Genomic DNA, 24,996 nt, shown 5'->3' on the forward strand with positions numbered 1-24,996 from the left:
ACTGGTCAAAATAAAAATTTTTAATTGTCTCTTGTTAATTAATTCCTTAAATCTTTTTTCCTTAAGGACTTCAAACAAATATATCAATAGAGAATATATTACACATGTCTCAACATAGGGCAAATTTTTCTTCTACCAAGATCTAGTATTTTTATCACATTAGTTCAAATCTTTCAATTAGGATAAGATTCTCCAGCAAAAAATTGTTTATATTCCCCAAACCTTTTAAAAAATAAAACGTTTAAAGAAATGCAAACCATATCTTGGTAAATAATATGTACCAAGAGAAGTGATGTTGATGGTAGAGCAGAATTTCTAACTAATTTCATAAGTTAATTCAACTCTTTCTCAATAGCAATTTGACTACATAAAATTAAGAGGCAAATAAAGTGGTTTATATACTTTGGCCTAGTAACTGTATTTTCAGGTTTCTTTCTTCTTTCTTTTTTTTTTTTTTTTGGTATTTTCAGGGTTCTAAGAAAAGCAATTAAAATGTGGAATCATTACATAATTATAATATTCTATTCAATGAATTATTATGCAGCTATTTTTAAATGGTAAATATTAAAACTATATTCAATACTTGTAACGCGTATGAAGAGTGGATGGAAATGTTAAAAAACAGCTAGTATATTAGGTGGCAAAAACTGCAAGTGATTCTTTTCCAAAACTTTTGGCAATGTTGTCTTAGCACTACTTTTACAGCTGAAAAGAGAAAAAAATGTTTGACCATCTGACACTGTACCATATAAGCATGGGGGAAAACATAGATATGCATTATACTGTTAACATCACTTACTGATTGGGTTTAGAAGAGAAGACAACTTATTTTCCTATCTTGTTTAAATTATTGATTTTATTGATTTTTAAAGATTTTATTTATTTATTGGAGAGAGGGAGAGACAGTGAGAGAGAGCATGAGTCGGGGGGAGCAGCAGGGGGAGAGGGAGAAGCTGGCTTCCCACCGAGCAGGGAGCCCGATGTGGGACTCCATCCCAGGACCCTGGGAACATGACCTGAGCCAAAGGCAGACGCTTAACCAGCTGAGCCACCCAGGCGCCCCTGAATTCTTAATTTTATTTTTAAAAGATTTTATTCATTCATTTGAGAGAAGAGAAAGAGAGCACAAGCATCGGGGACGGGCAGAAGGAGAGGGAGAAGCTGACTCCCTACTGAGTAGGGAGCCGGACACAGGATTCGATCCCAGGACCCTGAGATCATGACTCGAGCCAAAGGCAGACCCTTAACCAACTGAGACACCCAGGCTCCCCTGAATCCTTAATATTTTTAAGTGAAAAGATTTAAAAGGCTTTTTGATGACTCATGCCCTCGCCATAAAATACAATAACAAATCGGCAAACCTGGCCTACATGAGTTAAAAAATACTATTAGCATCCAATCCCTTCTACAGGAAATGTCCAGAACAGTGCAATAATATTCATTTGCCCAGAGCCAGTTTCTCGATTCTGAACAATTTTCCCAATGGCAGCCACATCAGTAGTCTGTGGAAGATGTAAGACATCCGAGCAAAGTCAACCTTTATAGTCTTCCTTTTCTCATTTAAAATCAAAACCTATTTTTATAGTTAAACCCCCACTTTTGTCTTCTAAGCAGCTATTCAGATCATTTCCAAATTAACCATAAAAAAAAAAAACCTCTTCTCCCAACAGAAAGGAAAGCTTTTTATAGCACGACATTGAGTCATCTCCTGGGACCCCAAGATGTGCCCCAGATATTGAGTGTGTAAACAGAAAGGGCAACTCTAATTTTAGTCTTAATTGGAGTGCAAAAATGCCAGTGAATAAGAATTCATATATTTTGAAGTATTCATTGTTCTTCTACACTTCTTTCAGGTTTCTCCTGGATGTGGGTGTATAGCTTTAGAAAGATTTATTAAGGAAGGCATTTTCTTGAATAAATCCCTCCAAAGGGTCCCAGTGATGAGGTCATCCAAGGAATCAGGTCGAAACACTGGCAGACTAAGGTCTAAGGGCCAGAGGGCTAGTCAGGTCAGCTGTTTTTTCCTTTCTCATGGAAAGAATTAATTTCTGTTCCTTTAAGATAATGGGGAATAAATGAAGAGAGCTTAAGAATTATTTTTCAAACTGTGAACAATAAATGAGCTCCAAAAACAACACGATTCATAATTAAAATTGCAAACAAGCTAAATGTCTCCCAACTGATGGAAACAAAATGTGGTATATTAGCGATGAAAGGAATGTAGTGATACATGCTATGACATGAACTTTAAAAATTTTATGCTAAATTAAGAGAGTAAATTAGTTTTTGCCCAAGGTGGAGAGGGCTAATAGACCATCTCTTTGCGGGATGTTGAAACGGCCTACAATTACAGTGACGGTGCACAACTCTGCGAACATACTGAAAAAAAAAAAATCACTGAACTAGAAACTTAAATGGATGACATCACCAAGATGCCAACGTAGGTTCTTCCTGACTTTGCTCTCCCTCATTAGAATGACTAACAACGATTCTAGAACAAGACGTCATGGAGAGAACCCTAGAACACAGGGGTGAGGCTGAAGCACACCTCCCCTCTACCCTACGCAGCAGAGACCAAGACACGCTGCAGTTTGAAGTAAGAGGAACAGCGACACGTTGCATGCACTGTCGCTCCCCCAGGCCAGTGCAGCACCATGCAGAGAGGCCTCTCCTGAGCCTCCAATTCTTGCAGCAGGAAGAGAACCCAAGGGTGACGACCACTGTGGGACACGTTGCAGGAACCTCTGCTCTGATCCTGCACCACAGGGATTGCAGGGGAATCTGCAGGGCTCAGCCACTGGGAATCTGTTTGTGACAGAACACTGGAGGGGAAACACCCGGGCACACCACACGGATCTCGGCAGATCTCGGCAGACCGAGTGTGTACCGGTACTACCCAAGTAGTAATCTCAAGCAGCGGCACTACTCGCCTGCAGACCCAAGTTGGGGATGCTCTCTAAGGACCTTGCCAGGGTGTAGATCTGCCTGATCTAGAGCCTCAAACAAGAAATTTTGCCAGCCTTAGAGCCTAGCTTGCCCAGACCCGGGCAAGGAGTTGAATCACAGCCCCACCCACTATGGAGAGTGTCTTGCAGTCCCATCTGACCAGAAGGGCTGGCCACAACTTCTGGAAGCTGTGTGGCCACGGCAGCGCTTGACGTGAGAGGCAGGTGGGCAGAGCTCATTGCCCTCAGAGCAAAGTCAGTGCCGGGCAGGGAGAGTTCCTATGCTACACACAGGCAGGGGGATTAGTTCAGGGCCAAGTCTGAGGATTGCTCATGGCTCCTCCCAACTGAAGAGCCTTGACTTGTATCTTGATAACGATTTTTTTTTTTTTGATATGATACCTCAAGCTCAAGCAACAAGATAAAAAACATCAAACTAAAAGCTTCTGCACAGCAAAAGAAACCATCAACAAAGTGAAAAGACAACCTACTGGCTGGGAAAAAATATTTGCAAACCACACATCTGATAAGGGCTTAATGTCTAAAATATACAAGGAACTCATACAACTCAATAGCAAAAAACTAAATAACCCAAATCAAAAATGGGCAGAAGACCTAAGCAAACATCTCTCCAAAGAAGACCTATAGATGGCCAACACATACTAGAGAAGATGTTCAATCACTAATCATTAGGGAAATGCAAATTAAAACCACAATGAAGTATTACCTCACACCTGTTAGAATGGCCATCATCAAAAAGACAAGAGAGGGGGCGCATGGGTGGCTCAGTCGCTTAAGCAACTGACTCTTGGTTTCAGCTCAGGTCATGATCTCAGGGCTGTGAGATGGAGCCCCGCATTGGGCTCCATGCTCAGCGGGGAGTCCGCTTCCCCTCTGCACCCCCCCCACCAGCTTGTGCACTGTCTCTCGCTCTAAAATAAATAGATGCATCTTTATAAAAAAGACAAGAGAGAATAAATGCTGGCAAGGGTGTGGAGGGCACGGAGCCCTCGTGCACTGTTGGCGAGATAGTAAACTGGTACAGCCACTGTGGAAAACAGTATGGAGGATCCTCACGAAATTAAAAATACAACTACCCTATAATCCGGCAAATCCGGCAATTCCACTTCTGGGAATGTATTCAAGAAAACCAAAAACACTAACCTGAAAAGACATTTGCACCCCCGTGTTCATAGCAGCATTATTTGTAAGAGGCAAGACATGGAAACAATCTAAGTGTCCACTAATGGACAAACGAATAAAGTTATGGTATATATTCACAATGGAATATTACTAAGCCATGAAAAGATGTGGAATCCTACCATTTGCAACAACATGGATGGACCTTGAAGGCATTATGCTAAGTGAAATAAGTCAGACCGAGAGAGACAAATACTGTATGATTTCACTTACATGTGGGGGAAAAAAAAAAAATAGAAAGCCCAACCTCATAGAAAAGAAATCAGTCAGAATTGTGGTTACCAGAGGTGGAGGATGGGGAAAGGAAGAACTGGAGGAAAGTGGTCAAAAGGTACAAACTTCCAGTGATAAGATACGTAAGTACTGGGGATGTGATGTCCAGCATGATGACTAGTTACCACTGCTGGATGATCTACAGGACAGCTGTTAGGAGAGTAAATCCTAAGAGCTCTCATCACAAAGAGAACATTTTTTTTCCTTTATTCTTTTTTTCTTTCTTTTCTTTTTATTGTATCTCTAGGAAATAAGGGATATTAGCTAAACCTACTATGCCAATCATTTCACAACCAAACCATCATGCAATACACCTTGAACTTTTACAGTAATGTACATCAATGATTTCTCAATAAAACTGGAAAAAAAAAAAACCTAAAACAAACAAAACTGAGTGAACAGTATGTGAAATAAATCTCAGTATGTGAAATAAATCTCAGTATGTGAAATAAATCTCAGTAAAGTTGAAAAAAAAAAAAACCCCAAAAATCTCATTACTGTTTGGTTTTAGAAAATACTATACACAAATGTAAGCTTCATTAAGTAGGAAAAAAAACAATAAACTATTAAATCATTCAATAATTTAGAAGTTCTCCAGTTGAAAGTTAAATATTATTTTTTTTAACTTAGGCACCACGCCCAGCATGGAGCCCGATGTGGGGTTTGAACTTACGACAATCCTGAAATTAAGACTTGGACTCTTAACTGACTGAGCCACCCAGGTGCCCCAAAAGTTAAATAGATTTTAAATCCAGTTATGCCTCCAAAACAGTTCACGTTTCTACCCTGCAGTTAAAAATTCCAAATACAGAACCCTGTCATTAAACACATAATAGAAATGCCTTTTAGTCCATGACAACTTTATCCAATATGCCCGTGAGCAGTTCTACTCTCTGGTGATTTCACAGGTATCCGGAGGTGGCTGGAAGAAAGTAAATCCGTATATATTTATATAGGAATTGCCTCAGAAGGGTTTAGAGCAGCTCTCCTGAAAGCTCAATCTAAGAGTATATTAAAAAAGGCTGTCACAAAAAAAGTTCTCTTTAGAAAACTGTGTGGACCTGGTCCTGTGGGCCATAGCAGGAACAGAATAACCAGGTGGCACTTGGAGATTCTCATCCCCATTTGTTGAGTCAACCTGAAAGGGAGGAGCCCAGACGCCTGGACATTTACGTAAGTTCCTCTGGGAGACTGACATGGCCAGGGAAGAGAATTACAGTCCTGATAATCAATACTCAGGAAGTTAATCAAAATAAGAGGTGCTCCCCATTACTAGTTATATCATCTTTGATATTCTTCATTTCCTACAGATACATCTTTTTACAGAAAAGTAAATTAGAAGTGATAATTTTTGAGGGAGTGTTAAGATTTCTTGAACATTATGAACATGGGATTATATAGCAAACATTTATTTCCTGATGGGATAGTGTTTAAATTAGGAGATAATCTTTGATAGTCTTTAAAATGTAATCTTTGGTCTCTAGTCAAGAGAATAATGGAGTCTTAGGAGTGATATTTAAATTAAATTTAATTCATGACAAACATCACATACGTCCACCTTCCCCAAAATGGTCAATTCATCTGAATTAAGGAAATGGCAACTATTCTGACTGAAGTCTTCATTCTGTGATATGTGTGTTTGGGCAAGTTTAGGCAAACAGCAAAGGTTTAGAACCTACCACCAAACCTACAGCATCTTGAAAATGCAAAAGCCAACATGATTCTCCAACCTGGCAGTTCAATATGAGCTGCCAGCATCTCATCCAATTCATCCTTCCATTCCAGATAATTTAGGTTCCTCAGGGTCGTTACGGTTTTCCCTTGACAGTGGTCCAGGACACGTGAGCTCTCCCTTCTGATGCCCTCAGTTAGCCTGGGCAACTCTAGTATCAGAACCATGGAAGTTCAACATCGTCGTCACCAACTCTGGAAGATCAAAGTCGTGTTTCCAACCCCAGTCCTTCCGAGCATTGCTGTCATCAAAGTTCATCGGCCAACTATCCGCTAGGAAAAGACATGGAATAGAAGCGTAAGTTACTCAGGCTCTAGATTTGCAAAAAGGTCCAGCACATTTTATATAAAGGTCTATCATCCAAGATACCACAAAAGAAATTCACTCTCTGAAATTCCTCCTCTGAGCAGACCGGAGTGGCCATTATGTGCACACGTAGCCACCCTCCTAGATTAGAAGATTCTATTACACATCCATGGTCAGGCCCTGGGAATTGTGACGCACTATTAAAATATCCCACGGAGTTGTAGGGCAGGACTCTTCTACTCCGACAGTGCTCAAGGCCACAGTGGCATCAGAAAACCCAGGGACGTTTTCTTATGCTGTTGGCTGGTTTTATGTTTCAATGATAAAATGGCGAAATGCTGACAAGCTATTTATTTGGAATAGAACGATTCCACCCCCTTTATTTTTTTTAAAGCATTTGTTTACCTTTTTTTTTTTTTTTTAAGATTTTATTTATTTACTTGACAGAGACACAGCGAAAGAGGGAACACAAGCAGGGGGAGTGGGAGAGGGAGAAGCAGGCCTTCGTGGAGCAGGGAGCCCGACGTGGGGCTCGATCCCAGGACCCTGGGATCATGACCTGAGCCCAAGGCAGACGTCTAACAACTGAGCCACCCAGGCGTCCCTCTACCCCCTTTAGATATCAGTGCCCCAAACTGCAGCATCTGTTGGCTCAACAACTCTTTCTCCAGAATGTGTCCGGACCTTCCTTATCCGCCATGCTTTTTGTCCTCATGGAACTCACAGTACAGACTGGAGCTTCACTTGGGTTTTGAGGGGGGTTTGCAATGATATACCCACCTATGGCCTGTCGAACAGAATCCACGTTGTACGTGATCTGGAATTCTGGTACGTGCTTGAGAACCTCCTGGGCCAGGTCCTCAGGGGTGAAGCTCATGGCATTGATGTTGTAGGTCCTCATGGAGAGGGACTCTGCCGGGGCCTCCATGACTTCCAGAGTGGCCCTGAGGCAGTCATCAATATACATCATTGGGAGCCTCGTGCTGGGTTTCAGGTTGCACTCAAATTTGCCATTCTTCAGGGCATCGTGGAAGATCTGGACCGCATAGTCTGAAAGAGAATCCTGTCTGTGGGTCGTCTTATAACAAAACGATGAATGAGCCTCTTGTGTTAGGGTAGTGGTTCTCAAACGCCTTAGGCTCCAAACCTCTTTATGCTCCTCAACACCACCGAGGACCCTCAAGGAGGTCTTAAGAGTGCGGGTTACATCAATATCTACTATACCAGAAATTAACAGAGCATTTAAAAAAATACTACTACATCTTAAAATGATCATAATAAACCCATCACACAGTCATGTGTATGATATTGTATATGAAGAACGTATTTTCCAAACAAAGGAACATTTAGTGAGAAGAACGGCGTGTTTTACGTTTTGACCATCTCTCGGCTGCCTGGCTCGGTAGCAGACAGCTGGGGTCTCCTGTGTGTTGGCGTGTTCAGCCCGCTGCACTGCCGCACATCACACGGCCTCTGGAAAACTCCACAGTGCATTCATAAGGAGAGTGAAAAGAAGGCAACTAATATCTTAATCCTGAGATGGAAAGAGTTTTGACCTCTTGGACCCCTTGAAAAAAACCAAGGATCCTGAGGGATTCCCAGTGCATACTTGGAGAGGCATTGTATTAAGGCAAAAAGCTTTTTAAAAAGTAACCCAATAAGAATCTCCTATAAAATCCCTCAGATTTGGGGGTGCTTGGGTGGCTCAGTCAGTTAAGCGTGTCTGCCTTAGGCTCAGGTCATGATCTCAGGGTCCTGGGATCGAGCCCTGCATCGGGCTCCTTGCTCAGCGGAGCCTGCTTCTCCCTCTGCCTGCCGCTCCCCCTGCTGTGCTCTCTCTCTCTCTAATAAATAATAAGTAAATAAATAAAATTAAAAAAATTTAAAATCCCTCAGATTTTGTCAAGGCTTAGCTTTTTTTTTTTTTTTTTACAGATTTTATTTATTTATTTGAGAGAGAGAGAATGAGAGAGAGCAAGTACATGGGGGGGGGGGGTCAGAGGGAGAAGCAGACTCCCTGCCGAGCAGGGAGCCCGATGCGGGACTCGATCCAGGGACTCCAGGATCATGACCTGAGCCGAAGGCAGTCGCTTAACCAACTGAGCCACCCAGGCGCCCAAGGCTTAGCTTTTATATTGTATCTCAGGACCCCTCATATGGGAAGGATTTCTAGTATGGGAGTTATTGAATATAATGCATGTTTGAGTCCAAATTAATAATAATAATAATAATAATAATAATACCACCACCACCACTACCACTCATGCTCCCTTAAAAATATGCAATGCATACATACAGTCCATTTTCACAGAGCTCTCTGCATTAAGAAACAAAGGCTGGATTCAAAGAAAGAGGCTATTTCCTATTTGGTGTCTTCCTACATTGCGGATGACAAATCTGTTCTTGAATATTCTCTGTCTGATTCCAGCACTGGGGATGGCCAGTCCCGACCTGGATTTGCAACACCAGCATGAGCTACCCTTCACAAGTTCAAGTCAATGGGATTCCATGAGCTTCTCAGATGCACTTGCCAGAGGGGGTGCCGAAACTCGGGTCAGTACACAGCTGAAAAGACTGCCGGTCCCTCGCCACTTTTCAGGGCACTGAGCAAGCCCGTCTTCCATAGGGCAGAGAAAGAGAACGGCACTTACCAGTTGTTCCTCCTCCAGGCTGGGAGTCCGCCGAAATGATTCCAGGATATCTCAAGCACCGGAAATCTAACCCGTACCGGTAATGATAATACTACGAGAAAGAGGAAAAATGACTTTAAAACACATCCTTTAAACCAGACAGAGCAATGCAAAGAACAGCTCTTTTTTGGGGGGTGGGGTGGGGGGAAGGCGGAGCGGAATATCTTTCCATGCAGTTCTATTAAAATATTCCTAAAGGAAACGAGACTGTAGAATTTCTAAGAGCCACTCACTTTTCTTTAATAAATAGCCCTTAAGTTTTCATCTTCAAAAAATCACTTTGGTGACATACCAACACGGTCAATAATAAATCAGTCTGTGCTGGTTTCCAGCCTTTCTTTGGAAGACCCCGTGCAGTCCTCCAGGAGCGTGTTCCTGCGGTGTGGCATTGCACAGAGCCCGGGGAGGATGGCACAGGAGGAGGGCAATGCCTGATAGGTCAGCTAAAGGAGCTGACGCCAACTCACATGTGCTGGAGAGTTGTTTTTTTCATTTTTTTTAAAAAGATATTTTATTTTATTTATTTGCGACAGAGAGAGAAAATGAGAGGGAGAGAGAGCATGAGCAGGGGGAGGGGCAGAGGGAGAAGCCGACTCTCTGCTGAGCAGAGAGCCCGATGTGGGACTCGATCCCAGGACCCTGGGATCATGACCCGAGCCGAAAGCAGACGCTTAACCGACTGAGCCACCCAGGCTCCCCTTAGCATAGAGTTTTAAAGACAAAGAGTATTTAAAAAAATAGAACCAAAGTCATTTGATGTTCTCCATAAACACAAAGTTTGAAAATCACCTCCCATTACTGCCAATAGCGGAAGCTGACAGAATGGAGCAGACCCGTAAGACAGGCAGCAAATGAAGAGGATGCCATCGAGGGGCCTCTGGGAAGGGTTGCATGTTATCACAAGGCCAAGGGCTAAAGAGTTCTTCTGGAGCTATCCGTACCTGCCACTTAGCAAACACAATCAGCCTGGGAGCACTTCTGGGGGCTGTGCTGGGGGTGGGGGTGGGGGTGGAGGGAAATGTCCCCTCCAAGGATGAATCAGCAAGTGTACGAGGCAGAAAGAATAGAAAAGGCAACACTGAGTCATCTTGCCAAGCAAGGCTTACTTCTCCCATGAGCTCGGCGTGGACCTTGGACACCCCGTAGATCGTCCTGGGCCTCTGAACACAGAAATCGGGAGTTGGATTCCGGGGAGAAGTAGGTCCAAAAGCTCCGATTGTGCTAGGCACAAACAATCGCAAGTTGTGCTCTGCTGCGACATCCAGGACGTTATGCAATCCTGAAATGAAAGGACATGACCACTGTCTGAAAAATCTCCAACCGAAGAACTGGAAAAACTGGCAAATCAACCATTTTGGGCAAGACCCAGAAACTTACCGGTGATATTTACGGCTCTGGCCAAGGATACGTTTGCTTCTCCAACCGCACTGAGCAAAGCGCTATAATGAAACAACCAGGTGATGCGGTTGTTTACCACGATCTCCCGAAGATTTTTGTAATCCAGAATGTCGGAATAAATAAACGGGCCTATGAGGAACACAGCAAAACCATAGAAGTGCAAGTTTGTTTTTTTTGCAAGTTTGGGGTTTAAAAAGCTAAGCGGACCTTCTCCCCCACCTCTGTTGACTCGTGAATTCCATTAGGATCAACTTGGTGACGAAACCATTTGGACCCTATGCAGCATTTTGCTTATGAACAAACCCCAACCACCCCCTAGGTAATAATAGCTAGCGCTTATAAAGGACTTACACTTGCCAGGCGCCGTCCTAAGGGCTTTCTGTGTATTTAGCTCTCATACAGACTTTGAGGGAGATACATTTTACCAGGAAGGAATCTGAGGCACAGAGAAGTAAGAACTAGCCAGGGTCAGAGAGTAAGTGGGAGAACGGGGGTCACAACCAGGCAGCTGGCTCCAGAGTTAGCGCTGTTAATACCACCCCTACACGCACACGGTGATTTCACTCTGCTGAAAAGTTAGGTATTTTAAAAAGGATATAGAGGTGGATTTTTTTTTTAAAGATTTTATTTATTTATTTGTCAGACAGAGAGAGATAAGAGAGAGCGCAAGTGAGCAAAGCAGGGGGAGCAACAGGGAGTGGGAGAGGGAGAAGCAGGCTCCCGCTGAGCAGGGAGCCCGATGCGGGACTTGATCCCAGGACCCTGGGATCATGACCTGACCCGAAGGCAGACGCTCAACAGACTAAGCTACCCAGGCGCCCCAGAGGTGGATTTTTAAAAGAACATACAGCTTGGTATAGAAGAACCACAAGCATGACCTAGGGAGAGTCAGTTTGGTGCAGGGGCATCTTCCCCCACTTACAGCAAAGTACCGGTAAGCCAAAGGCTGACATGGAACCAGGATGGACCAGGAGATGTTATAAACATGTTTCTAAGGTAGGGGAAAACTTGGGGAGTTTGAAGTGTTTGTGTGTGTGCACAGCAGTTTAAGAGCAAGTCTATGTTGGGGTGCCAGGATGGCCCCGTTGGTTAAGCATCTGACTCTTGATTTCACCTCAGGTCATGATCTCAGGGTCATGAGACTGAGCCCCGTGTCGGGCTCTGCGCTTAGCACGCAGTCTGACTCTGTTGGGATTCTCTCTCTCTCCCTCTCACTAAAATAAATAAATCTTCCTCTTTTATTTTTTTAAAGAGCAAGTCTATGTTGAAATAGGAGGATTAATTTCTTCAAATTTTTAAAGTTCCTTTTCCTCATTACAGGACTTGATTTTTCTTTTCCCTCTGAGAGAAGAAGTTAACTAAAAACTCAAAAGGCAGGAATCAAAGTTTTTATTCCAAAAATCCTATCCCAAATAACATCCAAAGATATCATTCCCAAACTTTACTTCAAGTTCAGAGAGTTCTCCTGTTCTTGTAACTCTTGAACAAGCAGCAGCATTACTGTAGACATTTCACAGAACTACGAGGGACCAAAATAGGTTTTTTTTTTAAGAGAGAGTGAGTGGGGGAGGGGGTGTAGAAGGAGAGGGAGAGAGAGAATCCCAAGTGGGCTCCACGCCCAGGACAGAGCCGGACCTGGGGCTCGATCTTACAACCCTGAGATCGTGACCTGAGCTGAAACCCGGCATCCCAAAACAGGACATTTTTAAAAATCACACAGCCGGGCCTCAATAATGCCTTTCTTTTCATCATAAGCCTGGTTATGAGCTGTTGCACACACTGACCCCATGAGCCGCCTCTCTAACTGCATTTTGAAACTCAAAGATAAAAGCAAGGCATCTTGATCTCTTACCACTGTGGAAGATGTGATCAGGGGGCTTCCTTATGTCAGACAAAATCACATTGTCCTTCCCAAATCGTTTCCTGAAGGGAAAATCAAAAGACGTGAGTTGGTACCTCTAGGATATAACTGGTCCAATGAAAATGCTCTTTTAAATAGGGCAAAGGACCAGTGTGGGAGATGATGACCCATGGAACTGCTACAAGTCTATGATATTAAGAGCAAAATAAAATGATTACATGTTGCCAAAGATAAGCTACACATACTGAACAACTCAGATTTTCAATTTCAGCTTTTGGGGCTCTTACCTCAAAAGGTTAGCAAGCCCCACTCCAAGCTGGCCAAGACCCCCTAGATGAAGAAGAAAAAAGTGGAACTTTAATCCAAATCTAACCGATTCAATTATTCCCAGAAAATAGTAGCAGAATAAGACTATATGGCAATCTTAGCTAATGAGGGAAAGCCCCAGTCTGACCTGATAGAACTAAGTTACGTCTTCTAAGCTAGGACAGAGATCAGGCAGGTAATATTAGCTGCAGAGACAAAACTCTTTCTAGCATGCAGTGGCTGACAGGAAGCAAAGGTGCAAGAGGAGGAAAATCACAAGAAAGTCGGAGAGCCTCCTAGCTCCTTGGACCAGGAATTCCCTCTCAGACCTGCCCTCATTATTTGATGGGCTCTGAAGCTTGAGTGCAACAGGTGCCGAAACAGTCAAAGCCAAATAGAACAGTCTGAGATCAGCCTCCGGTAGGATTATCCAGAAGCCCATTGCCCATTAGAACTGGGCTGGGGTGCGAGAGGGGAAAGAGGGACAAACCAGGAAGTCAGCTGAGAAAAAGGCAGACAACTGAATCAACAAGGAGCCATGAAGAAAATTAAAAATGAGGATTAGAGGTTCCTAATTTAGAGGCTTAAAAATGCCGCTGAGAAGAGGGACGTCCAGGTGGCTCAGTCGGTTAAGCGTCTGCCTTTGGCTCAGGTCATGATTCTGGGGTCCTGGGATCAAGGCCAGGGCTGCCAGCTCAGCGGGGAGTCTGCTTGTCCCTCTCCCTCTGCCCCTCCCCCTGCTTGTGCGATCTCGCTCTAACAAATAAATAAATAAATAATTTTTTAAAAAAATGCCACTGATTGAAGTGGGTAAGCTGGGGGCCGTGAGTACAGCTGGGGGAATGCAACTGCAAATTTCATCTGGGAGGAGTAAATGAGGCAGGAGATCCAGAAAGTGGGATTTCCTATAAGCGCTTGTTACCGTGGGACTAGAACCGGGCCCACTGACACTACCACTGGGTTCTAGAAGATGCTCTGTTGGTGGAGGCAGGAGGGAGTAAACCACTACCAGGTAAGTGGGGTGAACCACGGAGGAACGGTGCAGAGGGGAAGTGACTCCACCTCAAGTCCATTTCCAGTCAGAGACGAGGAGGCAGTCAAAGAAACACACACACACACACACACACACACACTGCGAGGAACATAAGAAGCCAAGGGGAAGACAATCTGGTGGGAAGAAGGAAATAAAGTGTGTCCATCACATCAGAGGTGGGCTTGGGTTGGCTGGAAGGACTTGGAGTGCCCGGAGAGGCTCGGAGCGAGGAGGGTACGGCCTCAGGGGCTGGGTGGACAGGAGGTGAGGAGCACAGGGGGCCAATCTGGGGACACTGAGATCAACGACATTCTAAGATGGTGGGGACGGGTTCCTCGGGCAGGCCCTAACGTATCTCCTCTGTCTCCCACACACAAACGTGCAACAGCTGCTGGACATGGATGATGTGCAGTTTGGGTTGAGGAGCTCGGCCAAGAAAAGATGCACCTGATGCACTGCCCTAGTCCCTGCATGCTCGCTCCCCGTGAGTCCTCACCTTCAGGTGATTGCAGCTCCTCGGCAGCTTCCTGCACCGCCCCCCACTTTCCTATATCCAACCTTCAGACAATAAAAAATTACAACATGCAAACAAAGCACTGGCAACAGTGACACAATAAGGATTTCGGGCTTGCCATATTCTGGAGGAAGCCAATCGTGGAAAAGGTCATTTCTGATGACATGGTAGCCATTCCAAAACCATCCAGAAACAGCACAGAAAAAAAAAAAAAAAAAGACGACAAAGAATCAAGTTGCAAATGCGGAAAAAAGAAAAAAAAAAAAAAACCCCAACCTGTAATTAGGACGCGTGGCTGGTCTGTTCCAGAGAAAGAGGCAGAGTGGAAGCTGGCGTCTGCTGGAATCTGCCGAGGGGACGTGCCCAGAAACCGGAGCGGCGGGGCAGCTGTCCAGCAGCCACAGGCTGGGCTCCCCAGCATCTGGCTCGCGACCTGCCGTAGCAGCCTAGCGACCGGCATTTCCCCGCGAGTACCCTGCCATAAAAAAGGAGCAGAGTTCATTACGCAACCTTTTATGCTCCCGACCCCTCCAAACACAAGCTCGCTGAGATCGTCAGCTCACGGGCAAAAAGCGGCTTGGACTCCCAAACTGAACTAAGGAGACTGCTGAGTGGGCCAACAGGAAGTCCGTCAAGAGCCTACCGTGAGCTGGGCTCTGTGAAAAGGGGATCAAACCTGGCAGGCAGACAAAAGCCGGGCAGAGATTTAGAACTGACACCTCACAATGCTGACATCGACTGCATCTAATGATCACAGTGGAGGGGACCATGCATACAGCTGCAAACACCAAGTCAGTACATCCTAGCGAAGCCTTCAAATCCTCACAGCTGTTAGCCGTCTGTCCACGCACCATCGGAAGGCACACACAGATCCCAGATTAAATAACCTAGTGCCCTGTAAATCTTGTGCAAACACTCAGTCACTATCCTTAGAATGAACAAGACCAGAAAAGCAGATGGTTAAGATAAAAAGGCCCTCAGTGATATTCGGTAAGCTGTGACTACTTTGTTTTACTGCCCTCTCCTTTCGAAAGGATCATCTGGAAGAGCCCTTTTCTCCTTTCCCTCCAGATCACAAACATTTTTTTTTTTTTTAAAGATTTTATTTATTTATTTGACAGAGAGAGACACAGTGAGAGAGGGAACACAAGCAGGGGGAGTGGGAGAGGGAGAAGCAGGCTTCCTGCCGAGCAGGGAGCCCGATGCGGGGCTCGATCCCAGGACCCTGGGATCACGACCTGAGCCAAAGGCAGACACTTAACGACTGAGCCACCCAGGCGCCCCAGATCACAAATATTTTAGTCTTCCTCCTCTTCCTCACCAGTTTTATTGCTCACTGACCATGAAATCAGTTCTGGCCTTAAGAGGTCAAGACGGTCCAATCACACAAGGCTTGTGACTGGAGGCGCATGCAGGCCTTTCACCCCACCTGCACCCTCCCCGCCCCCGCCCCCCCCGCCCCCCCGCAAGCATGTCCCAAGAGTAAATCAGAGCCACACAGCGAGCTCTGCTGCTTCCCCTGCTCTAAAGTCAGGCCTCCTGCACTCTGCACACGGCCCTGTGGCTTCCACAGTAAGATTTCCAACAGAGCGGGGTGCCTGGGTGGCTCAGTCGTTAAGCATCTGCCTTCAGCTCAGGTCATGATCCCAGGGTCCTGGGATCAAGCCCTGCATCGGGCTCCCTGCTCAGTGGGAAGCCTGCTTCTCCCTCTCCCATTCCCCCTGCTTGTGTTCCTTCTCTCTCTGTGTCTCTGTCAAATAAATAAATAAAATCTTAAAAAAAAAAAAGATTTCCAACAGAGCTGGCAGGTGAACCTTCAGAGCCGACTCTGGTGATCGACCCCCTTCCAATGAGCTCACCAGATCTAACCATCTTACGTTTGTAAACTACAGTTGAAGACCCTTTAAGATCTGAACTTAGCCTGCTCCCACATTCAACTCAGTGCCTTGAGGAGAGAACACTAATACACAGCCCTTCAAAGCCCTTGGGACCCTTCATCCCAGCTAACTTTGCCAAACAAGCAGAAGAGAGCCTTCTGCTGGAGCATCTCTGGCTTGCTGTGGGGGGTCAGGACTGGACCAGGGGCCCCCACTCTGGGCCACATTATAGGAAAGGCCCAAGTGTCCCTCAGAAGACCTTTGGGGAAATCATCCTTTCAGTCATTATTGTCACCCAAGACCGGGTAAGAACTCTGACTCTTTTGGGGGGGAAAGGGGGGCTAGAATAAATTCTAATTTTTTATTGGAAAACATGCATAACTTGGAATGGATTTGAGGCCAATTGTGCCATAAGCAAATTTTCTTTAAGTAGCTAAACACAGTTTAAAAAGCAAGTAACAATAAAAGAAAATGTTTCTAGTAAAGAACCAGCAGTACAAAAAAAAATAATGTGTGAATATGTGGATCATACACCCATTTTGCAATAGTGCAACTCTGAACTACATATTGTTGACTGTCCATACTCCACATAAGAGTTATGGCTCCTCGCTTCTACAACACGCTGACGCTTCCTAACAAAAACTGCTTAAAAAAAAAAAAAAGGCACAACCCAGATCTTCCCTCATTTGACCAACTCCATCTACGCTGAGGTGTGCAGGTCTTAGATTTATCCAGAGGGAGCCACGTGCACAATGTGACTGGATCGATTTTCTCAAGGAAGGTTTCAGGACAATGACAATAAGATAAAGGAAGAAAACAGGGAAGAATGAGGTCCTAATCACCGTATTTGCGTGTTTTTGGACAGCAGGGGGGAAACAAGGAAGAGGCAGATAAATAACTTGGTACAAGAACTTGAACACATTCTGTACGATGTCCGCACGTCGCTGTCATCGTGAGCACAAACTCTTCATAGTTCCCGTGCCCGTCACCATAAATGTCTGCTTCCCTGTCCGTATCAACCTCAGCATCTGCTCACTTCTCTCCCAGGTTTGTCACCACACGGTGAAGCCCTGCACTCATACAGCTGTTGCCATCTTTATCAAACACACGGACTGCTCTCTAATTTCCTCCTCACTGTGCCTTTCATTTCTCTTGCCATCGTTGTCAGAAATTCCGGGCCGTCAACTGGGCTGTGACCATCAGCATTCACTCCGTTGATCGTGTCCCGTAACTGCTTCTGTGAGGTTCTGTCCAGAGAGATATCGTTACATTTCCCATTGCTTGTTTTGGTTTTGTTTTATTTATTTTTTTATTTTTTATTTTTTATTTTTTAAAGATTTTATTTATTTATTTGACAGAGAGAGACAGCCAGAGAGGGAACACAAGCAGGGGGAGTGGGAGAGGGAGAAGCAGGCTTCCCGCGGAGCAGGGAGCCTGATGCGGGGCTCGATCCCAGGACCCTGGGTTCATGACCTGAGCCGAAGGCAGACGCTTAACGACTGAGCCACCCAGGCGCCCCTGTTTTGGTTTTGTTTTAAAGAGAGTGGTGAGGGGGGAGAGGAAGAGGGAGAGAGAGAATCCCAAGCAGGCTCCATACTCTGAGCAGAGCCGGATGAGGGGCTGGATCCCACGACCTGAGATCATGACCTGAGCCAAAATCAAGGGTCTCACACTCAACTGACTGAGCCACCCAGGCACCCCGAGGCTCACATTCTTAACTGAATATAAAGCATTTTAGGTTAACAATGTGGACAATTCTTAATTAAGTTGGTTCTTCTTATTTCACTACTATTAATAACTAACATTTGATGCTCACTCTCTCACTATACGCCCAGGTCAGTGAGGGAAACAGCTCTTCACCACCAAGCAGCACTACTGTCCCCACCATAGGATTGCTCTCATTAACAAGGCATGGACATTAAAAACAACAACAAAAACACTGCCAACCATCTACAGCAAATAGCTTTTCCAAGTCAAGATTATCACCTTGCTACCACCAAGTTCAATGGAATGGTCTTAAGGCAGCAGTTCTCAAGTCTTCTGGTCCCAGGACTCCTTCCCATTCTTAAATATTGAGGACTACGAAGAGCTTCTTTGTATGTGGTTTACATCGAACATTTGTTGTGTTAGAAAGCAAAACTGAGAAATACTTAATATATTAATTCATTTAAAGCCAATAAACATATTTTTATGAAAATAACTATATTTTTTTTTGTTTGTTTGTTTTTTTAAAGATTTTATTTATTTATTTGACAGAGAGAGACACAGCGAGAGAGGGAACACAAGCAGGGGGAGTGGCAGAGGGAGAAGCAGGCTTCCCGCGGAGCGGGGAGCCCGATGCGGGGCTCGATCCCAGGACGCTGGGATCATGACCTGAGCCGAAGGCAGACGCTTAACGACTGAGCCACCCAGGCGCCCCTGAAAATAACTATATTTTAAAAGAAAAAATGAGAAGAGTGCTACTGTTTGCCTTTAAGGCAGACAACAAAGATGTACAAACAGCTGGATTCTCACATCTGCTGTTGTACCCAATCTGTTACTTAAATTGAAGTATGTAGAAAAAATCCAGACTCAGTGAAATAGTGGGGAAAGGGAGCAGTATTTTAAAAGTCTTTTTGGGGGCGCCTGAGTGGCTCAGTTGGTTAAGCGTCTGCCTTCGGCTCAGGTCATGGTCCCAGGGTCCTGGGATCGAGTCCCGCACTGGGCTCCCTGCTCAGGGGGAAGCCTGCTTCTCCCTCTCCCACTCCCCCTGCTTGTGTTCCCTCTCTCGCTGTCTCTCTTGCTGTCAAATAAATAAACAAAATCTTTAAAAAAAAATTAAAAAAAAAGTCTTTTCAGGTAATTCTGGATACTCATCTTCACTATCCAAAACTCAACACGTGGTGGGTTTTTGTTTTTTTTTTAATTTTATTTATTTATTTGAGAGAGAGAGAGATCATGAGCAGGGGCCGGGTAGAAAGAAGCAGACTCCCTGCTGAGCAGGGAGCCCAGTGCGGGACTCTATCCCAGGACCCTGGGACCATGACCTGAGCCAAAGGCAGATGCTTAACTGACTGAGCCACCCAGGCATCCCACATGGTAGTTTCTTAAAGGTTGGTTGCAAGGTAGAATCTGAAGCCATTATCAATGAACCTTTTGGATTCTGTACCTTAAAACCCACTGGTCTATCTAGTGCTTTGAATGGATCTTTTACCCCTGATGATTTTGTAATTTCATGCACTGGTCTTTTGGAAAATGTTGGTTCAGCAAGTTATGCAGGGCTTCCAGATGTTAACACACCTCACTAGAGAATATCAAAAGGTCCTACTGATCTCTTCGGAAAGTTTCTAAATACTAAGAAGCTATCAAACTCACAGTGGTAGAGACAAGTTAATTGGCAACAATGCCATTAGTTGTTTCCTTGAAATGACAAACTCACTTGGTTCATTTTTTAGAAAATGTATTCCAATCATCCAAGTATGAATAACCCTAGTTTTTCAGTCATTCCTTGAAGCAAAAATGATTTTTTATGGGAAAAAAAAAAGTGGCCAGTTCAGCTGACAAATAAATAAATGAAACCTTAAAAAAAAAGATACTAACTTAGTCTTCATGTTTGCAGCTAAATTTTTAATTTGACAACTTTCTCTATTATTAGAAAGTGACAGTGCTAGGATTTCTTTCATGCTTTTTCATCCAAACAAGGTTTTACTGTGTTTCTCCAGCCACTGCAATTTGATAACCTATCCTGCTAGATGCTTCAACAGCTTTTTCATTGCCTAGTTTGGAAAGCTGTAACAAATCATTTTTGGCTTTTTAAGAGCTCATCATATCTACATTTAAGTCATTCAATTCATTCTTCTTTAGAGGACTCTGAATGGTTGATCTCAGAACACTACTGGCACTGTAATATTATTCAAAAAGGTTCTACAGCATAAGACACATAATGTAAATTTCTAGCCACTGTAAAACTGATGAAATCTGTCACATTTTAGGTCTTATTTAGTTCTGTCCACTTCTCTGAAGTAAATTCCTCCCTTCCATTATTGAGGGAACTCCAATAGATCATTTCATTTTTTTCAGCATTTATAAACATGGATGGTATAGCTCTGAGTAGAAAAATCAAGTTTTCTAGTTTCCCCGTTTAGCCAAAAATCTATCCTTAAATATAAAAATATATAAATATCTTTTCATTTTAGAATAATTTTATATCATTTAAAAATTTAGAAAAGTTTTCAAATCAAGACTACGAAGTATAACTTACTTTTTGTTGTTGTTGTTGTTTTACCATATAGGCACAAGGAAAACTTAGGGATTTCAAAGTGATGGCTTATAAAAGGAAATGAAGTCACAGAAATGATAACAGGTATAACTAAAGATAGCTAGTAAGTGTGTAATAGAAGTACTAAGAATTGAATTCATCTCTGAAAACCCGTATTTATACTCCAAGCTTACCCTTAGAAGGTTCTAGAAACACAAGCTGCTAGAATACACGAGCACACATTTCATTAACCATCAGAGGAAAAGTTCATTCCAAGTCACGGAGACCCTGGAAAAAGCCACTGTACACTTATAAGAGAAAGAATGAAAATGGCAAATGACAACTTAGTCTTATTTTTAAAATAGTTTGACCTCATGGACCCTACAAAATGTCTCAGGGAAGCCCAGGATTCCCCAGATCATACTTTGAGAAGAGCTGTTCTAAAGTAAAATTTGCTTTGCCAACCTAGTTATTAAATTTATATATAGGGAAATCATCAAAGATTCTCAGTCCCTCTTTAAAGATTAGATTATAGTCCACAGACTTCCTCTCCCAAGCACCTTGTTTACTTTAACTGCAAAGGGATGAAAAAGAAACAGGTCAACAGACTCTTCTCCAGAAATAATGGAGCGCCTCCCTGACCTAGGCCTCTCCAGGGTGGTTATTTTTTTTTTTTTTTTAAGATTTTATTTATTTATTTGACAGAGAGAGAGACAGCGAGAGAGGGAATACAAGCAGGGGGAGTGGGAGAGGCAGAAGCAGGCTTCCCGCGGAGCAGGGAGCCCGATGCGGGGCTCGATCCCAGGACCCTGGGATCATGACCTGAGCCGAAGGCAGACGCTTAACGACTAAGCCACCCAGGCGCCCCTCCAGGGTGGTTATTATACCACTTCTCCCATCTCCTGGCATTTACCCTCTCTGCGTGAACCACAGAACTCTGAGACAGCAGTGACATCATGAAGAGGGTGGGGCTGATGGAGAGGAAGACTCAGAGCTCAAGTGGATTTGGTCATTGTATGGATATGACGGGGCTAGATAAGGAATCAAGGAGAATACTGAGGTCTCTAATGTGTGCTGCTGTAAGAATGGGCTCCCTGGGGAAGCAGGTCAGATGAGAAGACAGAGTTCGGTTTTGGACACGTTGGTCTTAGGTGCCAGGAGACAATATGGCTGTCTCTCTCATGAGGTTGTGAGCTCTTATGAGCAATTCCTAGCAGTACCTGATGCATGTCAGTACTAACCAAACACGGTGTGGAACAGACAGACTGGAAGGAGAAAACAGGAAATATCAAGGGTTTGCCTACACCACGAAAAAAATAAATAAAATTAAAAAATAGAATGCCTCTGTTCACAGAAAAAATTACTTTGGTTTCTCAGGGGAAAAACTTATTTCAACTGTGATTGCTCCGAAGATTGATAATTCTGTTTCAGGAATATTAAAAGAAACTGCAATTTGAAATATTTAAGACCAACAAAACAGGCCTTTCCTTGAGGGTGCAACATCAATTTCCCTTAATGTTCTCACTGTCTTGTGATCTCCCCAAATTCCGGCTCTAATCATTCTTAGTCACGAAGACAATAAATAAACAATATCTCCGGCACTAAAGCATGAAAGTAAAAGTTTCCAGCCACTGACATAAATGGCTAAACAAAATGTGGTATATACACACAACAGTATATTATTCCGCCTTGAAGGAGATCCCACCACAGGCTACAACATGGATAAGCCTCCGGAACATTATGCCAAGTGAAATAAGCCAGTAACCAAAGGCCAAACACCATATGACTCCACTCCTATGAATTATACAAGGTATCTAAAGTAACGAAAATCATAGAAAAAGGAAGTAGAAAGGTAGTTGCCAAGAGGTGGGGGATAAGAAGGAAGGAATATTAGTGTTTCATTCATTGACATATAGTTTCAGATTTGTAAGATGAAAAAGTTCTACAGATCTATTGCACAGTAACGTGAACATACTTAAACACTACTGAAGGGTACACTTAAAAGTGGTGAACATGGAAATTTTACATTATGTGATTGCAACTACAATTTAAAATAAAACATTTAAAATTCATTTTTTTAAAAAAAGTCTCCAGCCCCAGTGAATGGTCTGCACATACATATATTGCTGAGGAGCTAGAAAATTCACCCAATAGAGATCAATACTGCCTCCAGAGACCTAACAGTTCAGCTGATGCCTACTAAACCCCAGTCTCATTCAAAATCCCAAGCCCCTGTCCCACTTAACTCCCCAACCTGTTCTCCCCCCACCCTTATAAACCTGCTGAAACCTATTCTTGTTCATCTTTTCTCCCAGTCTCAGTTCAGCTGATGCCTACTAAACCCCAGTCTCATTCAAAATCCCAAGCCCTTGTCCCACTTAACTCCCCAACCTGTTCTCCCCCCACCCTTATAAACCTGCTGAAACCTGTTCTTGTTCATCTTTTCTCCCAGTCTCAGGGGTCTCCAGGAGTGGTCGGTTGCTCCCAACCTTCACTCCCTACACCTCAAAGTGGGGCTTCCTACCCTGCACTCTGTGAAACTTATTTCACAAAAGAGGTGCCATTTGCCTAGTTGACGATTTCCTGGCATCAAACCCTCCGGCACTGAGCTGCTGACCACGCCCACCTTCATTCCCGTACCCCCCGCCCCCCGCGGGTTCTCCCACCTCTTAGTCTGCTTTAAGGACCAATAAGGCTTATAAAACACATTTGCAAGGCAGTCTCTCCTTTAAATCTTCCGGTCCATTAAATAATAATAAATGTGTACTCTTAATAGAACTGACCCAAGGAAAAATCAGGCACCTCCTAAATCAGAGCACGGATGAAACGCCTGCTTTCCTGAACTCTTACTTAACCCTCACCGTACCCCTGAAGCTGGGATCTTCTCTCCAGGGTGAACTGACCTGCCCAAGGTCAGGCGAATAAATCACCAAGAGGGGATAGGAAATCCGATTCGTTGAGTCTCAAACCGTCCTTCCACAACCCCCACACTTCTCCTCCAAGAGATGCGATCAGGTACCCAAGAAGACAAACCGGAAGCATCCCGGTGGTCGCGCTGCGGGCCCCTTCCCCTTCCCCCAACCCCCTTCCAGCGCGGTTCCTCCCCGCCTCTCCCCGCGAGGGCACCCGACCAGCCGAGGAGGTTCGGGACACCGCCACTCTCTCGCCGCGTGAGCCTGCGTACACTCCTTTGCCAAACCTCAAGTTTCCTCAATCTTAGGGGACAATGATAGGACCGCCACACTAGATTGTTGAGAACAATGAATAGAGCAATCTATGAAGAGCACTTAGCAAACTGCTTAATGTAAAGACTCCACCAACGAGCTGGTAAAGTCCGGACTTACCGTGGTGATGATCGGAAAGACAGAAAAAGTCTAGAAAAAACTCCAGAGCTCTAAGCTGGAGATACAGAGGGTCTCAGCCGTCTGGCTCTGCAGAGCGGGAGGACGCCCGGGAGAGGGAACCCAAGAAGACGTCGGGCGTCAGGCCGGCTCTCGGTGGAAAGGGTGTGGGGTCCCATCCTCCCCGGGAGATGACCGGATAAACCGGTTTTATGAGAACGGCCGCGCCTCTCCTTATTCCTTGGCGGAGGGTGTCCCAGCAAAGTGGAAGGGGCCGGGTGTCGCGCCCTGTCGACCCCAGCAGCGCCCCCGGCCCCGCGCCCCCCGCCTCCCAGCTCTGCGGCGACCGCTGGAGACGGCGCTCACGCCGGGACCACACCGATCGGGCCAGCCGGGGTCAGGTGGGCCCGCGACGTCGGCCTCCGCTCCGAAAGGGGGATCTGCTCCCGGGGACAGCAGCCGGGGTAACGTCCCGCCGGCTCCGCACTGACCTTCCGATTGAGGCGCCCAGAGATGCTGCGCTGCGGCGCGGGAACGGGAGCTGGAGCTGGAGCAGCACGGCCCGGAATCCCAGCGCCGCCAGTGGAAACCCGAGCGCGCGCCCACTGCGCGGCGCCTTTATCCTCTCTGCACCCGAACCCGCCCCTCCGCGCACCAATCCCTTTCCTCCGCGGGGGCCCCGCCGGAGGCGCCGGGTCACGAGGGGGCCGGGGTGCGGGAGGGGCCCGGGGAGGGAGGGCCCCGGTTGCCTTGGCAACCCTTTCCCCGCAGGTCTAGGCCTCCTCCGCTGACCGACAAAGTGGAGAGTTAAGGAACGGCCAGGGGCGCATGAGAGTCCCGCGCGCGCAGCGTCTCCCGCAGCAGCGGGGCCAGCCTCCCGGTCTTCGCGTGGGCCCCGTCCAGGTGCGCGCGGCTCCGCAAGGGCCTTCCCCTCCTCGGAAATCGGCCCCTCTGTAGCCCCCGAGAACCCGCTCGGGCTGGCGTTGAGGGTCTCCGCGGGGACCTGGGGACGCAGGAGAGGAAGTTGGAAGGATTGGCTGAGGAAATCGCCCGGGACCCCGAGTCGGGAGATCTGGTAGTGTCATTGCTTCTTGGTTTCCCACATGGGAAACATCAGCGTCAAATGAGATAACCCCCAAGGCCACGGACCAGCAGTGTCAGCATCACCTGAGAACCTGTTAGACGTGAAAATCTGGGGCCCCATCATCCCCGACCTGCAGAGTCAGGATCTCTGGGGGCGGGGCCCCGCGAGCTGTGTCTTAACAAGCCCTCAGGTGATGCTC

The 24,996-nt window shown here is 45.3% G+C and overlaps 1 protein-coding gene across 2 annotated transcripts; it reads right to left on the reverse strand.

The window, feature by feature from the left end:
- LOC118535833 (L-threonine 3-dehydrogenase, mitochondrial) lies at nt 1-24,351 on the reverse strand. 2 transcript variants are annotated; one of them, XM_036092450.2, is made up of 9 exons: nt 24,205-24,351; nt 14,535-14,733; nt 12,693-12,735; nt 12,397-12,467; nt 10,524-10,673; nt 10,253-10,425; nt 9,108-9,198; nt 7,237-7,506; nt 1-6,422 (listed from the first exon to the last, which is right to left on the reverse strand). In XM_036092450.2, the coding sequence occupies exons 2-9, from the start codon at nt 14,716-14,718 to the stop codon at nt 6,283-6,285; spliced, it is 1,122 nt and encodes a 373-aa protein (XP_035948343.1). In that variant the 5' UTR covers nt 14,719-14,733; nt 24,205-24,351; the 3' UTR covers nt 1-6,282. The 2 variants fall into 2 exon arrangements, with proteins under 2 accessions (XP_035948343.1, XP_077925577.1); XM_078069451.1 differs by lacking the exon at nt 24,205-24,351 and adding an exon at nt 23,717-24,027.
- Nucleotides 24,352-24,996: the final 645 nt, after the last annotated feature.

This window comes from Halichoerus grypus, chromosome 3 (genome assembly GCF_964656455.1).
Source record: "Halichoerus grypus chromosome 3, mHalGry1.hap1.1, whole genome shotgun sequence".
Taxonomy (NCBI): domain Eukaryota; kingdom Metazoa; phylum Chordata; class Mammalia; order Carnivora; family Phocidae; genus Halichoerus; species Halichoerus grypus.